The sequence below is a fragment of the Microtus ochrogaster genome, chromosome 1 (assembly GCF_000317375.1).
Source record: "Microtus ochrogaster isolate Prairie Vole_2 chromosome 1, MicOch1.0, whole genome shotgun sequence".
NCBI lineage: Eukaryota > Metazoa > Chordata > Mammalia > Rodentia > Cricetidae > Microtus > Microtus ochrogaster.
In genome coordinates this window covers 72,520,298-72,544,409 of record NC_022009.1, presented here as the reverse complement: position 1 = coordinate 72,544,409, position 24,112 = coordinate 72,520,298, and the positions used below count along the sequence as shown (strand labels likewise).

General features: G+C 40.5%; 1 protein-coding gene across 22 annotated transcripts in view; it reads left to right on the top strand.

The window, feature by feature from the left end:
• Window positions 1-24,112, top strand: part of Nrcam (neuronal cell adhesion molecule) — a 254,523-nt gene that overhangs the window by 211,446 nt on the left and 18,965 nt on the right. For 7 of the 22 annotated variants that reach the window (XM_026782345.1, XM_026782335.1, XM_026782364.1 and 4 more), the window contains 15 exons: window positions 2,469-2,612; window positions 4,780-4,891; window positions 6,384-6,550; window positions 6,648-6,795; window positions 8,301-8,425; window positions 8,807-8,836; window positions 9,560-9,661; window positions 12,743-12,940; window positions 13,038-13,108; window positions 14,189-14,414; window positions 14,892-15,007; window positions 16,465-16,669; window positions 18,516-18,638; window positions 19,184-19,369; window positions 20,711-20,746. In XM_026782345.1, coding sequence (XP_026638146.1) covers window positions 2,469-2,612; window positions 4,780-4,891; window positions 6,384-6,550; window positions 6,648-6,795; window positions 8,301-8,425; window positions 8,807-8,836; window positions 9,560-9,661; window positions 12,743-12,940; window positions 13,038-13,108; window positions 14,189-14,414; window positions 14,892-15,007; window positions 16,465-16,669; window positions 18,516-18,638; window positions 19,184-19,369; window positions 20,711-20,746 — 1,989 coding nt within the window. The remainder of the gene's footprint in view (window positions 1-2,468; window positions 2,613-4,779; window positions 4,892-6,383; window positions 6,551-6,647; window positions 6,796-8,300; window positions 8,426-8,806; window positions 8,837-9,559; window positions 9,662-12,742; window positions 12,941-13,037; window positions 13,109-14,188; window positions 14,415-14,891; window positions 15,008-16,464; window positions 16,670-18,515; window positions 18,639-19,183; window positions 19,370-20,710; window positions 20,747-24,112) is intronic. The other 15 variants (XM_005343815.3, XM_026782366.1, XM_026782348.1 and 12 more) reach the window with 6 other exon arrangements.

Genomic DNA, 24,112 nt, shown 5'->3' with positions numbered 1-24,112 from the left:
CTCATAAAAATTGAACTCTATACCATTAACCAGAACATGATGGTGTGATTTTAAGATTTCAGATGCTCAGGGATGCGAGGTGGTCTCATCCTATGGTCTGTTTCCCGTGCTAAGAGTTTGGGCACTGTGCTCTGCCAGTGTGTCATCCTCATTACTGTTCTTCATTGCCTGGCACACCTTCAGAGGTGCAATCAGAGTGGGTACCAAATACCCCCTAGGCAGCCCTATCACTGTCCAAGTACTAGGTCCATCTGCTTAGAATAATCCACAGAGCCAGAGTAGGCAGGGTGCTGCTCTGGGTTCCACCCTGCCTGGTTAAAGCAGTAGATGGACATTTTTTCAAGTGTGCCCATCAGAAAGACCCAATGATATAAGGTGTGGGATCCAGGATAAAAAACAAGGGCTTCACTGATGTGTACCACACTCTTAGATCTATGACTGTCAGCTATACTTGTATGTCACTTCCTGGGATAATGTAAGATATGTCCTCTGCCGTTACTTATTGATACAGTCTATACCCTGTTGAAGGAATTATGGCTCCTATTTGTGAGAATGCTTTTCTTAAAGAAATTTTAATCAGAAATTGCAGATGTTAGTTAAGGAGTCGATTCAAAGAATCTTGACATACCTTATTACTAGTAGAACAAAATGTGTCTAAGAGATTCTACACTTCAGCCATTGATTGTTGCCAGACTTTTGGACACTAATTTTGTAACATTAATGTTTAGAAACTATTTTTAAACTACCTATCATACTTCTTCAGGAATAAGGGTATTAGTTACTCCCTGGGAGCTAGTTGAAGTTTTAAAAATCCTTGGACGGCAAGAACTTGTCCTCTAGATCAACTTATGATATATTGTTAGGTAATTCTCATCCGGAACATCTAAACTGTTAGCCTATAGCAATAATAGTCAGAATGTGCAGTAGTTACAATAAGGTCTCACAAAAAGGTCTCACAAAGATGTCTGCATCCCAATCCTTGGAAACAAACGGTGAACATGTCACCTTACAGAGCAAAGGGGGACTTTGTACATGTGGTTAGGAGCTTTCTAATTTGGAGATCCTGATGAATCTGCTTGGTTCCCAGTTTCATCTCATGAACCCGCAAAGGTACTATGCCTCTCTGGGCTTTGTTCAGGGAAAACCTGATTATGGAAGAATAAGCAGAAAAAAAAAATGACACTGATGGTGGTGCAAGGAAAAAGGGGAAAATATGGACTAATAATATAGGAATCCCCCAGAAAACAAAAGGAACAAAGAAGTGTATTCCTCTGCAACCCAAAGAAGAAGCAAGGCTTTTCTGGGACTGTGACTTTATTTCAGTGGGATCCTCACAGGCTTCCAATCTGGGGAAGCAAAGGGATGAGAATTTTGTGTTGTTCCAATAGCGTAGATTTGCTGTAAATTGTATAAGTAAAAAACTATTACAGAATGAATGAGCACAATGCTTGGGCACATAAAATGAAGAGGAGTAGCTATAGCTGGATTTATTTTCATTAAAGTGAGTTAATAAGCCACAGGTGTGCCAGATACTTTTATTTTATTTCAAAGTGATAATTGAGTCTCATAATAGTGATACACAACCGTTTCTGGCCATCATAGAAAAAGAAATGTGTTTTGAATGAAAGCAAAGTCCTCTTATGGTTGCCATGTGCAGTTTCAGAGAGAGGGGTACTGTTATTTACTTTGATTTTGGTCAGCATGCTTAAACAGTGTTCTCTTAAAACAATGTGGGCACATGGTCTAGGGGTTAGCATTTAGAAAGGAAATTCCTGTATCACAGCACAGCACTTGTCCATGGTTTGCCTTGCTTTGGACTAAATTCTCACATCCTGCCTTACCCAGCCAGTTTCATTCAGCTTCAGCATGGATCAATTCCAGTCTTAACACGTTTTAAGTACTTGAGGGATTTAGCTGAAAAAAGATCTTTAGGAGAAATTTTATACAACTGATTTCTCCTTCAGCCCCAGATGTGAGCACAACAGGAAAGTGGATATCCTCATGTTCGTGACGAGCGTGTTCTCTAGGCATGCCTGTTTATTCATCTATTGGCTTTCATAATAGGTCCTCAAAGGTGGCAGGTTTGAACAAGCCAGCCTATTTCTCCATTTGTTGATAATTAACTTCCATCCTTTTAAATAGCTGGCTTTTTTAAAAAAAAAAAATAAAGACGATAGCGTTCCCTCCCCCCCCAGAATTTGCTCATCTTACCCAACTTGGGCTTGCTTTTCTGCATCTCTCAAAGCAGTCTTCACTGTTGAAGATCAATCCATCCACTCAAGGCTAAATGGACATTGTGCATATTTTCCTGCATGTGTGTGTTAACTAAACTCTACTTGGATTCTTTGTACTTATATAGACCAGCCTGTATTTTCTCTTTACAAAATATAGATCTCAAAATTTATACATTTGATATATATCTTTTAAGCAGCAAGAAACATACATTTTCTTTTTTTACATCCAAACAGTTGCTCCCGAAGATCCCAGCAGAAAAATAGATGGTGATACCATTATTTTTTCAAATGTTCAAGAAAGATTGAGTGCGGTTTATCAGTGCAATGCCTCTAATGAATACGGATATTTACTAGCGAATGCATTCGTAAATGTGCTTGGTAAGTTCTCCTTATATTAAAGACATGGAAAGTTAATGACTGCTGTTCTTTTCTACTTGTTCATAGAAAATTCATTATGCCTTTGCTACCTGCAGTGCATAGTGTTTCAACCTACAAAGAATATACAAGGGTAGATGAGATACAAATCTTGCCTCAAGGGCCATTTTGGTCTGATCTTGCAGTTCCTTCATACAGGTTTTATATGGCAGATTCTTTGCTGCAGGAATACGCTGTTCACTGGTGTGCATGGGTATGCCCACTCTTCCATCCTTACACTCTTTTTAGTTACTGTTATATTGCTGTGACAAAGCACCTTGACTAAGGCAACTTATAAAGGATAGCATTTATTTAAGGCTCATAGTTCCAGAGGATAGTAAACTCCATGGTCCTCATGGTGGGGATCATGGCAGCAGGCAAATAGGTAACTGAGAGCTTACATTTTGAGATAACAACTACAAGAGAGAGAGTTAACTGGAATGGTGTGGGCTTTTGAAACCTCAAAGACTACCCCCAGTGAACACCTCCTTGAACAAGACCACACCTTCTAATCCTTCCCGAACAGTTCCACCAACTGCAAACCAAGCATTCAAACATACGAGTCTATGGAGCCATTCTCATTTAGCACCACAGAAATGGACGAGTTCAAAAATGCCACAATTCCTCCATGAAAAACTAAATGGATAATTATAGTGCTTATCCAAGTCACAAATATTCATTGTTTTATGTGTAAAAACATGCTCAAAGAGCTGTAAGAAACTATGATGTACTCAGGCATATTCCGGAATGGTTGGCTTATGTGAACACTACATCTCTCATATTGAGTAAAATTATCAAAAGCTACATTTTTAAATTTTATGGATGAATTATTCTTGTGGTAGCAGAAACTATACTTGAATTTTTTCAGATACTGTATTCCTTTTCCAAACAAAGCTAACATAAGAAAGCCAGCCAATATTTGGCATTTTTTTTTTCATATATAAAGCAAGGGCCATTAGTCTCCCAGAAGCTCAGCAGTTGAGGTATTGGTGGATGCTGAGGAAGCAGCTTTGACATCTGAGTTTCTTCTCATGCTTTCTTTCTATGAATTCAACATCTTCAGGTTTCAGTAAGATCAATACAAGTATGTGTTACTTTGAGTCTGGCTTGTTTCATTTCACACAGAGTCTTTCAGATTCATCAGTATCGCAGATATACGATATTTAAAGGAATTTTTATTTATATTTATGTCTGTGAATCTGTGTGGGTGCCTGCTACATCTGTCTGAAGATGCCAGAAAGGGGCAGCAGGTGTGAGCCTCTTGCCACGGGTTCTAGGAACTGAACTTGTGTCCTCTGAAAGAACAGCAAGCGCTCTCAACTGCTGAGTCATCTCTCCAGCCTTAGCTCCCCTTCTTTATAAGGCTGAAAGAGGGCATTTATATGTCTCCTTGAAAGCAGGCATCCTAGCAAGTATCAGTTTGTGTTTCTCTTGTCAGTTAGTATAGTTACCATTTTTTTCACATTTCTGTTTGTGTGTCCTCTTTTGAGAAATGTGTATTTGGATCTTTGTTCATTTTAAAAACTAGTTTGGTTTCTGGGACTATTGAGCTCTTTGAGTTTCTTATATATTTTGTGTCTTAGTCTTACATCGGGCATGTGTGAGCAGCTATCTTCTCCCGGTCTATGTTTTTTCTCTTCATTCTGTTGCTTCCTTGGTGTTAGTCCCCTCTCTTTTCCAGAAACCACACTTGCCACTCTGCTCTTCCCTGCCCTCTTTGTGTGTCCCGAACATCCCCACCCACTAGACTGATGATGGGTCAGTCATTCAGCCATGGCATAATTTCCTGGCAAAGACTGCTGTGGATAAAATGGTTAAATAAATGCATTCTTTCACTGAAAGATAACCAGTATCATAAGATACATTTCAATGAATCCTTCATTAACCAGCATAAGAAACACAAATAAGCAAATCAGTAACTGAGCAACCCCTAGATAGCATGTTGAGCATGGCGCAGGGGTGTTTCTTCTGTCTTGAGTGACTACTGGATGCCACAGATACAGAACATATGGGAAAAGGCATGCGGGTTGTAGTTTATCACAGACTTTCATGATCTTAAAACCAAATGGATAAGGACACTGCAAACTTAAGATGTGTCTAGTACTTACTCTATCTTTCTGAAATGTTTCAGCTGAACCACCTCGAATTCTCACATCTGCAAACATGCTGTACCAGGTCATCGCAAACAGACCTGCTTTCTTAGACTGCGCCTTCTTTGGCTCTCCTCTGCCTGCCATTGAGTGGTAAGTAGTAGTTCTATTTTTTTTTTTGATTCATAATTCTAACTATGTCTGGTTTTAGTAAAAATGCAACACATAATCCATCACATTGCTAGTTATTAAATTTATTTACTCTTTCTCAAATATTTATTAACTATCCACTCAGTGGATATAATAAATACTTGCACATATGTAACAAATATACTACCAGAATGCTCTATGAACTTCAAAACTGTCTGGAAATGATTTTTAATATTTAAGGCTGCCACATTTCACAATGCCATGGACATTACCTGGAACTTCGTGACTAGTGGCCGAAGGACTGGTTCAGAAGCATGCTCTTGATAATAAAGTAGCATGGGATTGGGGATGGAGAGTTGGCTCAGTGGTTAGGAATACTTGTTGCTCTTGTAAAGGAACTAGGTTTGGTTCCCAACACCAACTGTGTGGCTCTCAACTCTCTGTAACTCCAGTGCCAGGGGATTCTATACCCATTTCTGACCTCCCGGGGCACCAGGCATGCATGTGGTACAAATTTATATAGCTGAGCAAAATGCTCATTTACATAAAATAAGAAAACAAATCTAAAAGTGGCAGGGAGCTGGAAGAGAGGTAGCATGGACTGAGAGACGACTTGCAGCTTGGTGCTTCATTAGCCCCGCAGAGCTCCTGTGTCCTCCTCCCTCCTCTCTGTCCATCCATGTTCACATACCAGTCCTGGTCCTTCAGCTGCTTACTTTAGAAGAGCTGGACAGGACAGGAAGAGGATGGGCAGCTGCCGAGGATGTGTGGATAACAAATAGAGCAGCTACGTATCGATCATCCGCTCCTGGGATGAGCTTGTCAGCGGGTGAAGGATTAAAGAGAAGTCACTCCAGGTCTAACCTTAACTCCAGAGAAGAGTAACATGGACAAATAGACTCGTAGTGAAGGCTGAGAGGGACAACTCAGACCGACTTACTCTGGCCCTTTTCATCTGTGTCTACTCCCACATCACACACATGTTTTCTTTCCATTGTCTGAATATTTGCTATTCAAACGTTCAGAGTATAATCCTGAGCCTTGAAATCAAAATGTCTTTCAAATTTGGCCTTATCAATGGGAGAAAAATATAATAACAAGGTAATATTACTTTTGCCTATTGTATCATCTCTTTAAGGGTAAAAAAGGTAAAGTCTTTATTAAATTAGGTATCGCATAAAAGTTGCATCTCATTATATTTTGATGTTCTAATTCTGCAGACTCTGCTTATTTTTGTATTCTCCTGTTTTCTGTGCTTTCCTTTCCTTTCTTCTGACATGTCAGAAGTGTGCTTACGGAAAACCCTTCAGGTTTTGGACAACGTTTTTGATTTTATAACTTGAAAAGTGAAACCTCAACAGGTGTTTTCATCCCCACTTTACAAATAAGCGGAATCTAGTCTCTGTAGTCTTTCCAAATGCCGCTGGCCTGGACACTTGCTGCAGACCACATTCTGTTGTGTTTTATTCTCATGCTTGTAACTTTTGTAATGAAGGTTTAAAGGAACCAGAGGAAGCGCTCTTCATGAGGACATTTATGTTTTACATGATAATGGAACATTAGAAATTCCTGTGGCCCAAAAGGATAGTACAGGGACGTATACATGCGTTGCAAGAAACAAATTAGGGATGGCAAAGAACGAAGTTCACTTGGAAATCAAAGGTAAGACAGAGTTGATGAGCATTTTCAAGTGTTATATGACACAGCAAATTCTCCATTTCTCTTTGCCAAAATTGATAACCAAAACTTTGGATTTCAGATCCAACCAGAATCATCAAGCAACCCGAACATGCAGTCGTGCAGAGGGGGAGCAAAGTGTCCTTTGAGTGCAAAGTGAAACACGACCATACCTTAATCCCCACCATCGTGTGGCTGAAGGACCATGGAGAGCTGCCCAATGAGGAAAGGTATTTATTTCAAGAGGCTCTCTTCCCTCTTCCTTCTCTCTGGAGATTGCTCTTGTGTCAAAAGGCTACTGACACCATGCTTTCAGTGTTTGAAGTTGGCTGTCTGCAAAATTATGAGATCAGCATTTTCCTCTTACCGTAAATGCTTAGAACTGAAAGGACATTGAGCGTTTGAAAGAAGAGCCTAAGAATGTGGGTCTTTGTGTGTTGATCTCCTGTGAAATTGGGATGGAAAACGCCCTCCCGATTTTGGACAACAACCATGGTTGCATAATTTGAATGGCGAAGTTTCAGCAGATGTTTTCCTCAACACTCCACAAATATGCTGATATTCGAGCTCCAGAATCAGGAATGCACCTGACTCTGCCAGTGTTTTAAAGATTATAAGTTTTGAATTTGGATATTGAATTACTTTTTTCTTTTTTAACGTAACACCTGCAGAAGGAAAAGAAAATCAAAATCAAGTAAACCATTTAACAGGGTGCATTCAGTCCTGTAGCTTGGAATAGAAGGAATACCATGGCGTTTTTCCACCAAGGACTTCAGTTTGATTACCTAGGGAATTCATCTGCATGCATGATTTTAGCCATTAGAGTGGACACAAGTGATACCCAGTGCTAGGCATGCTGTGTTCCGATGGAGATGGTTTCTATGGTTTAATTGCCTCTGACCTAAACCTGGGGTGACTAAATGGTACCCTATTGCTTGCTAATGACCCCACTATAACTTCCTGGCCTTTCTTTCCTTGTGCCCGAAGTACAAGTTTCCACCTGGTCAGTTTTCTATGTGAAATCTAGGTGGTAAAGAGAAGAGAATGTGAAGAAATGACCATCAGTTAGAACAGCTGAGATTTGACTGAGAATTATTAGGAAGACAGATTATGCACCCTCTTTGGAACCAAACATTAGTGCTGCATGCATGATGCAAGCAACTTCTAGAATCTCTCAGTGAAGATTGCTGATCTAGTGACAAGAAAGACCCCAATGCTTTTCACTTAGTTACTGCACTGGGCCTTTACACGTGTGGGGTAAACAGGAACAGCACGCTTCTGCCACAAATAGTAACTTTGTAAAAACTCTGCACTCTGATGGAAATTGAACAGAACGAAATAACCACGGAAGCCTGACTGAAGCACTCTAGTTGGGGAAAACGTGGAGCCACCCATCACACCTCAGGACGCAAGCAGTAAAACTTTGATTAATTAAAAAAAATTAATTAGCATACAGCAATTGTACATATCTATGGTATACCATATGATTTTTGTCCTGACCCCAAGAGGGCTGCTCCATCAGCCTGACAAACCCTGTTAGAGTTAATATCCATCCTAGCCCAAATGTTTTCCAGGTTTATTACTAATGTGATATATAGGGGTTCACTCTAATTGTGGAAGTGTTTATCTTTCTCTTTTTTCAAGTTCTCAGAGACTCTTGCCTGCTGGGAAGGCTGTCGTCAGCCAGCTGTGTCTCAGTGTCATACCAACTGCTGTATGTGTGTTCCGTTTACAGGTTCTCCGTTGACAAGGATCATCTGGTGGTGACTGACGTCAGTGACGATGATGGCGGGACCTACACGTGCACAGCCAACACGACGCTGGACAGAGTCTCTGCCAGCGCTGTGCTTAGGGTTGTCGGTAAGAGCAAGAACAAACACCGCCAGGTCATCTGTATTAAGACTGGAAGAAAGTTCTAGGTGTTGAAGATTTGTTAGCTACTGTTTCAGAGATACAAGGGTGGGCGATTCAGGAGGCGATCTCCATATAAATATACTCTCTGACAAAATGGGGGGTGTTCATACAAGCGACATTTTTTAAAGAAAATGAAGGAAGTAACCTCTTATATAGAATCGGGGGAGGAGGTTATTCCTAAATTGTCGCCGTCCTTCTATCGGTGCACACCTCGCATTAAGCTAAATAGAGAGTTTAATTAAAAGAAAATACTGGGTTGCTTTTGTCTTCTTCTGTGTTTCCATCACTAATTTTGATTAAAATCCTTTATATTAATGTCCTTTCTAGCTCCTACTCCAACTCCAGCCCCCATTTACGGTAAACTAATGAGTCTTCTTTTTCTGTCTTCTGTTAAATAATTTCACATCTGTGAACATCGCTTTCTCTTCTCTGTCCCATCATTATATTTTTTTTAAGGAAAATGGCTGTCAGTTATCATGGGCTTCATTTGCCATAGTCAATTATTTCTTAAAACCTTACAGTGTATCGTAAGGTTAGACTATTTTGCTCATTGTATTTCTCAGTGACCTCTGTCCCAACAGCTGTCAGGACATGCAATGTGTCTGTGCATTCCAAGAGCTCCCTACCCTAAAAACAGTCCTTAGCTACCTCCAGATCCATTTCCCACCTAGCCTCGGGATGCTGAAAAGCCTCTGAACAGCGCATGCCACTTGCCTGCATTTGTCTCTCATCCTTGACTGTTCTGATTCCCTTGTGTTATCCGAAATAAAGCTTTGATGTCATTTCTGTCTGTGCTCCTTTCTGAGCATGCTGAGGACCCTTGCACTGCCTCAGTGGATTTGGCAAACAACGATTTTGTATCTCTTGAAAAAGCAAGCCAACAGAGCTCCCTGATGGGTTGGCTTGGGTGTGCAGTGTTCTCAACAACCTCAGCAGTGTCTCTTTCCTTTCCATTGCATGCTCAGTGACCAATAAGAGTGATATGTCTCTAAGGTGTCCCTCTGTGCATAGCATCACAAAGAAAGAAGGAAACTTCCTTTGAAGAAGACAGTGAATCATTTGCGTGTGTTTGCTCCACAGATGTACCGAATCCTCCCTTTGATTTAGAGTTGACAAATCAACTTGACAAAAGCGTTCAGCTGACGTGGACCCCAGGCGATGACAACAATAGCCCCATTACAAGTATGTGGTGTTTTTGCTTTATACTTGGTAAACCTAATGGCTATTCCTGAAGCCGTATCCAGAACAAGTTTAGGATATACTGTTGTAATTCTTTCCAAATGCATTCATTTACTGGCAGTCTCTTCATTATTGCTGTTAGAACCAAAGTATGATGCTCTTCATCAATGGAGTTATTCCTGGCTATAGCTTCTGGCACAACTAATTAACTTCTGAAAATATTAGTTAAGCAAACACACTCTCATTTGTGTTTAAGATTGTGAAGAATCAGCTTCTGTGTCTGCCACTGCCCAAGTTAGAATTACCACTGCTGCAATGGAACACCATGACCAAAAGCAACTTTAGGAGAAAATGATTTGTTTGTCTTCTATTTCCACATCACTATTCATCATTGAACCTGAAGGCAGGAACTGGCACAGAGGCCATGGAGGGGTGCTGCTTGCTGGCTTGCTCCTTCATGGCTTGCTCATCCTGCTTTCTTATTGAATGCAGAATCACCAACCCAAGGGTGGCATCATCCACAATGGGCTGAGCCCTCCCTATCAATCACTAATTAAGAAAATTCCCTAAAGGCCTGCCTAAAGCCTGATGTCATAGAGGCATTTTCTCAATGAGGCTCCCTCCTTCCTGATGACTCTGGCTTGTGTCGAGTTGACATAAAACTACCCAGCACAGAGTCAGTAGAGAGATGGATCTTGTTAGTCATTCATTTAGTCCTCTGCTTCTGGGAGGTGCTGAGAGACCAGTCTAAACACTGGGAAACAGATCTTGGTGCTCTATTACAGACCTACAGTTTGTGATAGAACTGCTCATATACAATAGGTCCTTAACTTCCAATACAGGTAAATTTCCCCCCATTGCCCTTTGCTACAAAATGACACATTCAACAATGCAGGGCCTCACTTCGATGACACTGGCAGAGGGAATAAAATCGGGTGAGAGACCAAGGCCTGCAGATACAAAGACATTTATTAAATCAGCGTAAGATAGGCTTCAAGGCTTGATTGTCAAACTAAAGAGATGCCCAAGAGAGCAGGCATAGTCAGTCATGACCCTGAAATACATTGTTATCTTCAAGTGTGGGCTTCAGGAAGACCAACTGCTCTTCCAGATCATTCCAAAATCATAGCTGTGTTGATATTATTGCACCTTCCAGCAGAGTGGCAATAGCCTCTGTTTCCACTGGTGCTTCCCTTGAGTGAAAGTCTCTCTTTCAGTTTCACATGGGGGATTGAGTTTGAACAGCCACTACCGCTCAGAGGGTAGAAAACAGACGTTCAGCAGCAGCATCAAAACGTACAGGAAATATACTTGAAAGGATTAAAACCCACGGGAAAGAAAAACATGGCAAAAGAAGTGTGCAGTGCTTGGGGAAGTTAAGAGTAATTTAGGGTCACAGCGGAAGTAAGTGGCAGATGAGTGTAGCCGAGGAAGGAAGAATGGGACGGAGAAAAATAAAGATGGGTTAAAAGGACAAAGAGGAGAAATGGAAAGGAACACTGTAAAGGGAACAAACAGTGAGGGATTAGAAAGAAAAAAATTCCCAGTACAGAGAACATCTGAAATCAAATTAGCTAATTTCAAAGGGACTAAATAAAATTTAATACAGTGGAGTGACTATAGCCAGAAAGACAAAGAAGAGGCATAAAGGATGGAAAAGAAAGCTAGGAGGGATGCCGCCCAGTAGCAGCTTCCTGCTGGGTCACGTGTGGCTGCAGACAGGTTAGTCCCAAGCCCACAGGGGGACGGTAAGGAGCTTGTGGACATCTCTCACTTGTTCCTTCAGCTTAGGCTGGCACTTACCTCAGGAGGTAAGTGCTCATTGTCTCGGTCCCTCTGGTCTTCACTTCAGTAGCTTTGCTGGACAGGCTCTTCCCAACCACCCAAGACTTCGTGTAGCCCCAGGATGGCTAATATTTTAGCAGGGCAGGGCGTGCCTCACAATTGTATTTTGAGGTGTGGAAGGAACCACAGCTTTGGGATATATTCAAAAATACGTGGCAGAAGCATGTCATTATCACAATAAGACATAGCAACATCATGCAGAAAATGTCAAGTACCTCAAGTCAATTTCATGCAGGGTGTGATATACCTAAATACCTTACTTTCCCAAAGGTAAAAAAAAAAAAAAACCCAAACAAACATGGCACACCACAGCATTCTAGCAGAATAGATTGGACCCCCTAAAAACGTGTCTTCTTCCCACTCATGTCTGTAAGCTCCTCAGGCCACAACACTCTTAATGAGTGTGCACCTTCTAACATGAAATTCATGTCCATCCAAGTGCAGTTTATCCAGCAGGTCTTTATACTGTTAAACAGGTGTAGCATTCAATGTGTGCTCTTCACTCTCCTGCTCTGTCCTGTGTCATAGTACACTTAGATACACTTAGATACACACATACAGAACATCCTCATTTATAACAGGTAACAGAGTCTTCCACAGTGTCTGTACGGACCATTTTTGGCTACATATATCCCTCTGGAAAGCATTTAGCTTTTAGCATTAAGGTTGCTTTTGCTTTCACTGCAAATAATGCAGCAATGTGGATTCTTTTGTGTGTGTGTCTTTACACCACATAAGTAAGTTTGTTCAAAATCAGTTGCGGGAAGTACAATTCCTTAAAGGGTGTGTATGTTTAAAATTGTTTAGATACTCTCAATCGTCCTGTATAGAAGTGTATCAACGTACACTTCTCAGGAGGTCTGAGAGTGCGTCACAAAACAAAGTATGTTAAACATTTGATTGTTGTCAATCTTCCTAGTGAAGAACACCTTCTTAATTGTGTTTTCTGTAGTTAACTCCTTTCTACAGTAATTTATATATTTAAATTTCCCTTTAGAATATATGAATCAGGTCTAAACAGTTTTAACTAAGCTGAGTTCTGCATGATAGGTGGGAGATGCCAAAAATTGCACCTCCTTATCTATTGAACTCACAATATCCTAACAGGATTTTTCTTGAAAAAAAAAAATCACCTGTGTCTGGTTACTCTTGCTTGCCATGAATTATCTCTGGCAACCTGTCTTTAAGTTGACTGAGTTCACCATCTTGGGTTTGTGGTGTGTGTTGTGTGATGGCCAGAATTCATCATTGAATATGAAGATGCAATGCATGAAGCAGGCGTATGGCACCACCAGGCTGAAGTTTCTGGAACACAGACCACAGCACAGCTAAAGCTGTCTCCGTATGTGAACTACTCCTTCCGAGTCATGGCGGAGAACAGCATTGGGAGGAGTGTGCCCAGCGAGGCATCGGAGCAATACCTGACGAAGGCCGCCGGTAAGGCTGCAACCCAGGGACCTAACATAAAACAGAAGGGTTTTCTACTCCTTCCAGAGAGCCAAAGCTTACTTGTGTGTGATGTCTTCATTTTTAGAACCAGATCAAAATCCCACGGCTGTGGAAGGACTGGGAACAGAGCCCGACAACTTGGTAATTACATGGAAGGTGAGCCACGAAGCCTTTCCTTTGCCTCAATCTTTTGTTTTTTTTTATTTATTTATTTTGGTTTTTCAGGATAGGGTTTCTATGTTTAACAGTCCTAGCTGCCCTGGAACTAGCTCTTGCAAGCCAGACTGGCCTCAAACTCACAAAGATCTGCCTGCATCTGCTTTCCAAGGGCTGAGACTAAAAGCGTGCACCACATTTGCCTGGCTTTGCTTCTATCTTTTAGAGACTGAGCAGAATGAGTTTTTTTGGAATAATATCTGCATTTGTATTTCTTTTCAACCAGTGTAGAAAAACATATAGCTTTATTTGGGAGGCTGTGTTGTATAGTAATTAAAAAGTTCTATCTTTGGAGCGAAAATGGACAGTTGAACATCCCAGCTTTGGTAATTGTAGTCAATTATCAGTCATCTCTATGATGAGAACTTAATACAGCTATATGAGACTGAAGGAACTGATGTTTATGAAGCACTTTAATTAAAGTATGTGCTCCAAAAACGCTAGCTATTATCATCAGAGAGTTCATTTGGAAGACACACATCAAATTCTTCCCAGAAGTCAAATTATTATAATTATTTTTATTTACCTTATCTGTGTGCTCTGGATCTGAAAAATCAATAATTAGAACAAAACTATTTGTATAATATCAAAACCTAGCTTAGATCTAAGCATGTACATGTATGTATGCATATATGATAGAATAGACAGACCCAAATTTTTAATAGAAAAACAGTTCATAAGTTTTCGTCTCCAAGTGGACAATGATGTGCAATGACACAAATAGGAATATATAAAATAAACCTAGATAACTAAAATGTTGTAAGACTCACCCATACCTATGGAACCAGTCTTGGGGGCTTTATGTGTTATTTACTACTTTGGGATTGCCTTTCACATCCTTGGTTCTCAACAAACTTTAGATTTCATCACAAGGGAACACAGAGAAGAGGTCCCTGAAGAGGAGGGTATTTAATAGCTTGCATTCTAGTGGTTTAGCATTTGTTTTCTTTGCTCTGGGAATTGGGTTTGCTGTTCCTGTAGAAGGCTGTCCAGTCATTCTATTTGGCGTTTTCTCCATAGCCCTTGAACGGTTTTGAATCGAATGGGCCCGGCCTCCAGTACAAAGTGAGTTGGCGTCAGAAAGATGGTGATGATGAGTGGACCTCTGTGGTGGTGGCCAACGTATCCAAATACATTGTCTCCGGCACGCCAACCTTTGTCCCATACCTGATCAAAGTTCAAGCCCTGAATGACGTGGGGTTTGCGCCAGAGCCAGCTGTAGTCATGGGCCATTCTGGAGAAGATCGTAAGTGTCCCCCATTCTTTCCATTCTACACTTGCCAGAGGGACAGACCTACTGGGGTGCAGACTGAGGTTATTTCAGAGGCCCCTAGGCTAGCAAGGAAAAAGAAGTAGCAATCATTTGGTTAATTTCTCCTCCTTTGTACAGTCTTCTCTGTGATAGCGATTCAGGGCTAGGGAAATGGCTTCATGGTAGAGCTCTTTTCTTATGTATGGAAGGCTCTGGATTCCAAACCCAGAACCTCTGAGTGAGGGGACTAGACGTTCACAACATTTAAAAAAAAAAGTTGCTTTCATGGAGTCAGATAAATGAATTTTAAAAATGTCTACTTTTAACCATCACCAATCCATAGCATGGGCCTCTATAGCGTAGTGTGGAGTGTGTTTCAAACCAGAGTTATCGAATATTGTGACATTTTTGCATGAAATAAGAAATAACAGCTTTAGGCACCACCACCCACCTCTCTGGTCTTGTTCCTAGTTCCGATGGTGGCTCCTGGGAATGTGCGTGTCAATGTGGTGAACAGTACCTTGGCAGAGGTTCACTGGGACCCAGTACCTCTGAAGAGTGTCCGAGGACACTTACAAGGCTACCGGGTAGGTGAAGGGAAACACTGTGTTTTTTACTTAGTAGCAGGGCCATGGTGGGGGCCGCTTGTCACGAACATCACTTCAGGCTGAAATTATGTGGTTCTTCTATTCATGACTTGAGAATTCACGAGTGACTTTGCTCGCTGTTTCCAGGCATACCTAAAGAACCCAGCTAGAGTTGACTAGAAATCTCATTTATCCAGGGTGGGAAAATGATGTTTTATCTGTCTTTCACAGTTTTCCCATAGTTTCTGGAATGTTCTACCAACTGAATGTAAAATAAGGCAGAATGGTTTTTAAAGAATTAGCAAATTACACTTAGCTTTACAATTATATAGACAGTAGTAATAAATCTGTCTTCCGACCTCTGATCTGATTCTAGGAGATCAGAGGACAAATTTATTAGTGCTGGCTATATTATTGGACAAATTATATTTTAAGACTGTAGTCCATAGCTGAATCATCCTTATGAATATTAATTATCTTAGTTTTCAAAAACACAGAAAGACTAATCCTAGAGATTTTTTTCATACATCTAAAGAACCTGATATACACCATATCACTACTTTGATTTGACACTGGCCCCTAGAGGACATTTTTTATACTGCACTGTATTCTTTTATTCTTAATAATGAGCAGATTTGGCATATATAATTTATCTTGAAAAATGCCTTTAAATTCCAAGAAGCCTTCGAGAAAATATAATATGTAAAAGTTCTTGCCTTTCAACCAAAATTATACAACACTTCATTCATCCCCCCAAAAACCCGTGCCTGCAATTTATCAGCACTTTTAATTAGATGGTAGTGTGGGTTAATGGACTAACCCAAGACTTATAGTGTAGGGTTATTATGGCTTTGGAAAAAATCCATCAGCAACCCATAAGCTCAACAGTACCACAAAAAGATATAATAAAAGCCTCACTAGGGTGAGGATTAATTTAAATGTTGGGCTAAACGTGTATAACTCTACACGAGTGTACCAACAATGGACAGTAAAACTTACACAGGTAAAGCGCAGCTTCACCGTGTGGGCTTAGTCTCCTCGTTATCTGTGGGCGTCTGTCCTTCGTGTCTAAGAACCAGTCTCCGCCAGTTTTGCGAGTACTCGTGGAGAATGAACCAAGATATTTTTCTGAGAAAGCAGCAGCTCAACTTTTTAAAAAGAAAGTTGTGCACACGTGTGTACACATGTATGCGCGCTCCCCACAAGTGCATGGGATGAGTGAGGAGGGAACTGCACATGCAGCAGTGTGATGCGGAGGTCAGAGGGCAACTCTGGTGTCTGTTACGTCCTCCCGCCTTTCTGTGGGCTCCAGGGATCTAACTCAGGTCGGCAGGTTTCACATGGTGGGGACCTTTACCTGCTGGGCTGCCTTCCCAGCCCCAGGGCTCCGGTTTTGTGCACATGAGGTGTCATATTGGTTTTCTGTGCGTCCCTGACCCTGGTTCTGGCCACTTCAGATCTACTACTGGAAGGTGCAGAGCTCGTCCAAAAGAAACAGACGCCACATTGAGAAGAAGATCCTCACCTTCCAGGGCAGCAAGACTCACGGCATGCTGCCAGGGCTGCAACCGTACAGTCACTATTTTCTCAACGTCCGAGTGGTCAACGGGAAAGGGGAGGGCCCAGCCAGCAGCGACAGAGGCTTCCATACTCCAGAGGGAGGTAAGGAATGGCTGTGTCTCTGGGATCAAGGAGCATGTAGCATATTGTGGAAGGTTTTATACTACAAAAGGCCCACCATTGAGAAAATAGCTATATGCATGATCATAAATAGTCACAGCACACAAAAAGATGACAAAATGTCACCCACATGCAGTGCTGGTCAGACAGAGCTGCAGAATTCCGAGTGCTGTCCCCATATACTGCCTTCTTTCCCAGAATTCAGAGTGCTGTCCCCATATACTGCCTACTTTCCCTTAGGTTTCCTCTTCATTTAGGCTGTGTGAAACATTGTTAATGTGTTTGAGTCATCAGCGTTCTGAGCTGAGACACATTCTGTAACTTCTCAAAGCTTTGGTAGCTCCCTCTGGAAGTGTCCGTGCTGAAAGGAAGATGTAAGACAATTCCCCAAAGGGAAGATATTTTTGCAAGTTGGAGTTGGCTCACATGATTTCATGATTTCTTATAAAGCTGTCCTGAGTTACATGGGTAGAAGTCTTGCATCAGGCTTGGTGGTGCCTGTAGTCCTGGCACTCAAGGTGCTGAGGCAGAAGGCTCTTTGCCCTATAACCTCTCATCAGTGAGAACCAAGGCTGGTCCTTTGGATGTCACAGGGGACATAGAAAAGATAAATGGGATTGAAGACTGAAGGAGGGGGAGGGTGTTTTTTTCTGAAGTCACAAAGGTATTAAAAAGTATAGCTCCCATTAAATACAAGATGTATTGCCAGGGTGAGAAAAGAGATATATATGGCAACGGCAGAGGACCCACATCTTGCATGATCTCGGACGCCATGGATCTAACCTGTGAGCCAGAAGCTCTTAGCCTACAGACTGTGGTAGTCCCTTCAGGGTCTTCTGAGACATTTGAGGAATACCATCAACCTCCTGAAACAACACCAAGCAGCATGTCAACATAGTTTTCTAGAGAGAAGAGACCTATGACCTCCTAAGGTTAAGAATCAATGAGGCTAAAGCTTAGAAGCCCATCAAGAATGATTGCAGGCCCAGGCAAAGCACAGGAATAGGGGAGAAGCAGAGAGGATTAGGGAATGGATATAGTTGAGAAAAGAGAGCATTGCCAAGATTTAGCATCCCAGGAGATGGAAAAAACTCCAAATTGACTCCAGTTTCCGGCTAGAGTGAAGGAGGGATAGTGGTGTCGTTAAAGGGTTTCTAGGGACTATGGTAGGAAGGCAACCTCATCCCCAGCCTCTTAAAGATGGGAGTGGAGGACTAGGCCTGTTTCTGATAATTTGCCAGCTTCTGCCCAAGAGACCGGAAGCCCTTGAGCCTTCCCCATGCTGGGGTAGGGCGTGAGCCGACATATGGGGCTCTTGTTTTTTTGTTTTGTTTTTTTTTTACCTTCAGGTCTTGGGAAGCTCTGAGTCCTTGGGATAAGCACAGCTCAGCACTTGGGCAACCTGGCCTAGGCCCAAAGCCCATCAGGCAGGGTGCTGGGACTAGGTGGAGACACCTGGTTTGATGGGGGAAATAGTTTTTAATGGACCAGGACACAGCTGCTTCTTCTCAAAGGCCTGCATGGATGGTCTCCCTTGGCAACCGGCTCACTTTTACAAATGGAGTTGAGTGCCATCTGCTTTAAAATAGATTATTTGAGTCCCTATAAAGTCAGTCATTATGTATTTTAAGAAGATAATTTTAATGAATTTAAATGGAAGTGGCTTTTAAAAAAAAGATAGAGGAAAAGAAATACGTCACAAGTGCACAGATTTGAGTCAAAGTATTTTCAGCTGGATCCAACAATAACCCGAAAACCCAAACTTGTGTAGATAGACACTTTGGAATGTCTGTGAAACATTGTGCTGACTGTCCGTTCTCATTAAAAGTCCCCAGTGCTCCCTCCTCTCTGAAAATTGTCAATCCCACCCTGGACTCTCTCACTTTGGAATGGGACCCGCCGAGTCACCCCAATGGCGTCCTGACTGAGTACACCTTAAAATACCAGCCAAGTAAGTCATGCCTGTCGTAAAATGCAAGTTGTTCCTTTCCCAGTGTGTATAGACCTTCAAGTACTGTTCCGGAAAGAGGTTCAGAGTATACCTGTGTAGAAAGGTAACATATATGCTGTTGAAATTAAGGTCTCATTAGGATAATACAGACTGCTAAGTGTAGGACTGAAGGGAGGGTCCGTCATTAGGTTAGAACATTATCTGGCAGCCGAAAATGAAGAGGAAGTTCCTTGGCCATAAGATGCCAAGAGAAGTATCTGGAATTATTAAAAAGATAGAAGTCCACCAGTAAAGACAGAATTAAAACTGGTATCATAATCCTAGTTTGTAAGCCAATGGAAAAAATTTCCACTTCTTCCTATTATTCTCCAGGTTACATTTTTACACTTTAAATAGCTATAAGTATGTTATCCAAAGCATGACAAGGAGTGTAAAAGACGTGTCAACTGGAAATGTTGTATTTTCTTTTCTGAAGCAATGACTTATAGTAGTATTCCTAGGAAAACTAATAGGGGATGTACTTGTTTGTCACTTTTCATTGGCAGTTAACAGCACACATGAACTTGGCCCCCTGGTAGATTTAAAAATTCCTGCCAACAAGACACGCTGGACTTTAAAAAATTTAAATTTCAGCACTCGGTACAAGTTTTATTTCTATGCACAAACATCGGTGGGATCAGGCAGTCAGATTACAGAGGAAGCAATAACGACTGTGGATGAAGGTAAGATGGGTATGTATAAAATCTATATAATTATAAATGTCAAGGACTTAAAAAGCATTGTGAATTTATTCCTTCTCGTTTTTTTGTGTGCCATGGACTCTCCATCTTACCTAATAACATATTTAATTGTAATTTCCCATCCCAGCGTATGGGGGAAATCAGTTATTTGGTTCAGCTATTTGGTTATTTTTTTTTCAAGCCTGTATGAAACTTTTAATTTATGTTAACATATTGGTGCAGGGGGCTGAAGAGATGGCTCAGTGGTTAAGAGCACTTAACTGCTCTTGCAGAGAACCCGGGTTCAGTTCCTACTTCCCACATGGCGGCTCACAACTGCCTGTCACACCAGTTCCAGATCTGATGGCTTATGTGCAGATAGGGCACATAAGCTCATACAGATAGGCACACATACAAGTAAATAAATGCGTCTTTTAAACATATTGAAGCAGGAATAAGAAATAAAAATATAATAACAATTCATCACACTTGAGTGCTGAGTTCAATGTAACTTTTTTTTTTTACCTATACATCCATATATGCTTCTACATAATTTTGCTTCTACTGATTCACTGGAAATAATTTGCTTATGTACATATTGATTAAAAATTTCTAGCAAGAAATGTAAGACAAATAACTAGTGTACTTATTTTATGCTTAACAAAGAAATGGATTCTGGTATGTCATCTGTAGAGAAAGCAAAAAATTTCTCATTAAATCGAATATTTTCAAAAGTGATTCATAATGTTTTGGTTTAATTAAAAGGATCAAGAATGGTATAAAGCGAGGCTAAAGAGGTAGCCCAGGGGTTAAGAGCACTTTGTGTCTTACAGAGGTTCAGTTCCCAGCACTCACATGAGAGCTCAGTAAATCCCGTTCTGCTGCCCTCTTCTGGCCTGGGTTGGGAGCCAGGCATGCATCAAGTGCTCACACATAGGCAGGAAAACATTCACACATGTAAAATAAAATAAATCCTAAAAGTACTTAAGTATTATAAAATATTTTCTGGTTTTGCATGTCTCCAAATTGTGAAGTTGCTTAAGCACTGGATCATCTCGTTGGGTGTCCTCTATAGCTTCCACATAGCATATGAAATTAAAATTTCATATCTAAAAATGGGTCAAACGTCCTAAGCTGTCTTAGAATAATGCACCGTAAGTAATGTTTATATTGGATATTGGGTAAGTGTGGGGACAGCAATGCATTTTTTTTTGTCCCTGTGCCTTTTATAACAGGCTTCATTCCGCTTGCATGCCTTAGAATTTTAATAAGTGCTTTTTATATGGCTGTAGATGCTCCTGGATATGTTACATCTAACTATATAGTGTCCTGTTTCTGTTTCCCTTCATTAAGCTGGTATTCTTCCACCTGATGTAGGTGCAGGCAAAGGTAAAATAATTCATCTGCATGACTTTCTACCTGTGTGCACTTTGCAATGTTAAAATGTGGGGAACTGCAGCATGGGTAAAAGTGAGAAAATGAAATATGCTCAGAACCACCAAAAGGAGAGGATCTGAGCTGATCATGGCTTTGAAATTAATTTCTACATGGTTTTATAATAGAAAGTCATGTGTTTAATTCTCCCCAAATTCTTTTCTCAAGACTTATCCCTGGTGCAAATCCTGATCTTAAATTGTAAGAATATGATTTTGCTTAGATTTGGGACAAAAACTGCGAACTTGTCACAGATCCACATGACCACGGCACATGTCAGGAATTCTAGTACTGGATGACAGACACAGACCAGCTGGGTTTCCTATGGCCATCTGACCTGGCCGCACTCCTAGCCAACACTGTGTTCACACACACCCTCAATAGCATCACGACACGCTGTCCTTCCAAGCTTTGACTTAGCAGTGTCGAGAGCTGATCTGAGACTGAGTCTCTACGAGTGACTGAGTCGGCCTGCATGGTGTGCACAACTGCCTCACTCCACCCTGTCTCCTCCACTGCTCAAGTCTCCCTCCCTGAGCTCTAACCAGTGCTCTCCAGTGGGTGGCATCCCTTCAGACAGCTCTCTGTATCCCAAAGACTTGCTGGGAGAATGGTGTTTGATCACTTGTGATGTATCTTCCACTTGTGGCAGTACCACAGCACCCACCCCCATCTTTGATCCCTGGCTATTGGTCCACTGTTGTCGGCTTTTAGGGGCAGCTATGTTCCTGCCTCCCTGAGCTGTTTCCAAGTGAAGCAGAGAAGTAGCCACAGCCAGGACTTGCCTTGGGCTGTAATAGACTGGACGAGTGTGCATAGGAGTGAAGGAAAAGAACAAGAGAGCCAGGGGGTCTTGTCTTAAGTGTGTCCACTATTGTGAGTTTAGACTTATGCTTAATTTTTATTATAAAATCTGCTTATATTCAAAACCTTGGTGAATTACAAAATGTATATAAGGTGGATTTTAGAGTCACTCTGTTTTATAGGCACATCTCTCTTCTTGGATAATTATCAACTAAAACGATGGGTAGTTATGTCGCTTTAACTCAGGACTCCCTCTGAAAGCCTGACTGCCCCTCCTCTGTGACAAGCATGTCCCTGTGGCCATGGCCAATGCCAGCCAAGAACTTGTGCTTCCTTGGGGCTGACAGTGAAGCAAGTCTGAGCTCCCCACTGGTCATATTTATGAATTCTTTTTTTTAAAAAAAAACTCAAACTAAATATATCTTTATTAATAGTTTTGTTTTTCATTTGGTTGTAATAAATTCAACTGTGGACAAGGAATATAAGAAAAAAAACCAAAAGTAGAATTAACAATTAAACAAAAGCAAATTAAGTCCTCAGTGTGAAATCTAGTGGGTATCAGATAATAAAAGGAATAATATTTAGATAAGAAAAATGATGAACCTGATGTCATTTTCAGTATTTTAATAGTGCAATACTTATGCTGTCTATATAAAATGATATTTTACCATAGTGATATTTAAATTCAATTTGTGATTTTGAATTTTTCTTCCAAGGTATTTTTTTTTCAGTCTAACAATGATGAATTAAAGTGGCCAACTGATCACTTCTCAAGTGATAATAGAGACTGACCCCAGGGATTTGCACATGCTTAGAGTTTTCCTTTTATTTCCTCAGTATGATTAAATCAGCAGAGAATATTGAGGATCTTCAGGAGCTTATTCTGATCCACTCCCTTGTCTGATTTAGTATTTTTGCATCAATGATTATGAGAGAAAATAGCCTGTAATCCTCTTTATTTGTTCCATCTTTGTGTGGTTTAGATATCAAGGCAACTGTAGTCTCATAAGAAGAATTTGGCATTGGTTCTTCTGTTTCTATTGTGTGGAACAATTTGAGTGGTATTGGTATTAGATCTTCTTTAAAATTCTGGTAGAATTCTGTGCTGAGATCATCTAATTCTAAGTTTTATTATTATTATTATTCTTTTGGTGGGGAAACTTTTAATGACTGTTTCTATTTCCTTAGCTCTATTGAAATTGTTTATCTGGTCTTGATTTAACTTTGGTATGTGGTACCTATGAAGAAATTGTCTATTTCTTTTAGATTTCCCAATTCTGTTTAGTACATGTTTTTGAAATATGATTCCGTAAGTCTCTTAATTTTTGCAGTATCTGTTGTTATATTCCCCTTTTGGTTTCAGATTTTGTTAATTCAGGTATTCCCTCTCTTCCTTTTTGTTGCTTTGATTAGGGATTTGTCTACCTTGTTGATTTCCTCAAAAAGCCAACTCTTTGCTTCATTGATTCTTTGCACTGTTTCCCTTTGTTTCTGTTTTATTGATTTCAACCCTGAGTTTGGTTATTTCTTGCCATCTACTCCTCTTGTGTGTGTTTTCTTTTTTATTCTAGAGCTTTCAGTTGTGCTGTTAAGTTGCTAGTGTGAGATTTCTCCAAATTCTTTATTTAGACACTTAGTACTGTGTATTTTTTTTCTTAGCATTGATTTCATGGTGTCCCATAAGTTTGGGTATGTTATGCATTCATTTTCATTAAATTCTAGGAACTCTTTAATTTCTTTATTTTTTCTTTGACCCAGTGGTAATTCAGTTGAGAGTTATTTAGTTTCCATGAGTTTCTAGGCTTTATGTGGTTTGTGTTGTTGTTGAACTCCAACATCAATCTATGCTGATTGGATAAGATACAGGGTGTTATTTCATTTTTTTGTATTTGTTGAGAGTTGCTTTGTGACCCAGTATGTGGTCAGTTTTAGAGAAGGCTCCATAAGGTTCTGAGAAAGAGGTATATTGTTTTGTATTTGGGTAAATTATTCTGTAAATATCTAAGTCCATAACATCTGTTAGTTCCCTTATTTTTTTGTTTAGTTTTTGTTTGGAATAACTGTTCATTGGTGTGAGTGGGCATTGAAGTCTCCCACTATTAATATGAGGTTTGATATGTGATTTAAACTTTAGTAATGTTTCTTTTATAAGTGTGGGTACCCTTGTATTTGGTGCATAGCTGATCAGAATTGAGAGTTCATCTTGATGCATTTGTCCTTTGATGAATATGAAATGTCCTTCTCTAGCTCTTTTGATTAATTTTAGTTTGCAGTCTATTTTGTTAGATATTAAGAAAGTTACACTGGCTTGCTTCTTAGGTCCATTTGATTAGAAATTTTTTTCCGAATCCTTTACTCTGTCCTTGAAGTTGAGGTGTATTTCTTGTATGCTGCGGAAGAATGAATACTGTTTTCAGATCCATTCTGTTAGCTTGTGTATCTTTAGTAGGGAATTTAGTCCATTGATATTAAGAGATGTTAATGACCAGTGATTCTTAATTCCTGTTATTGTTTTGT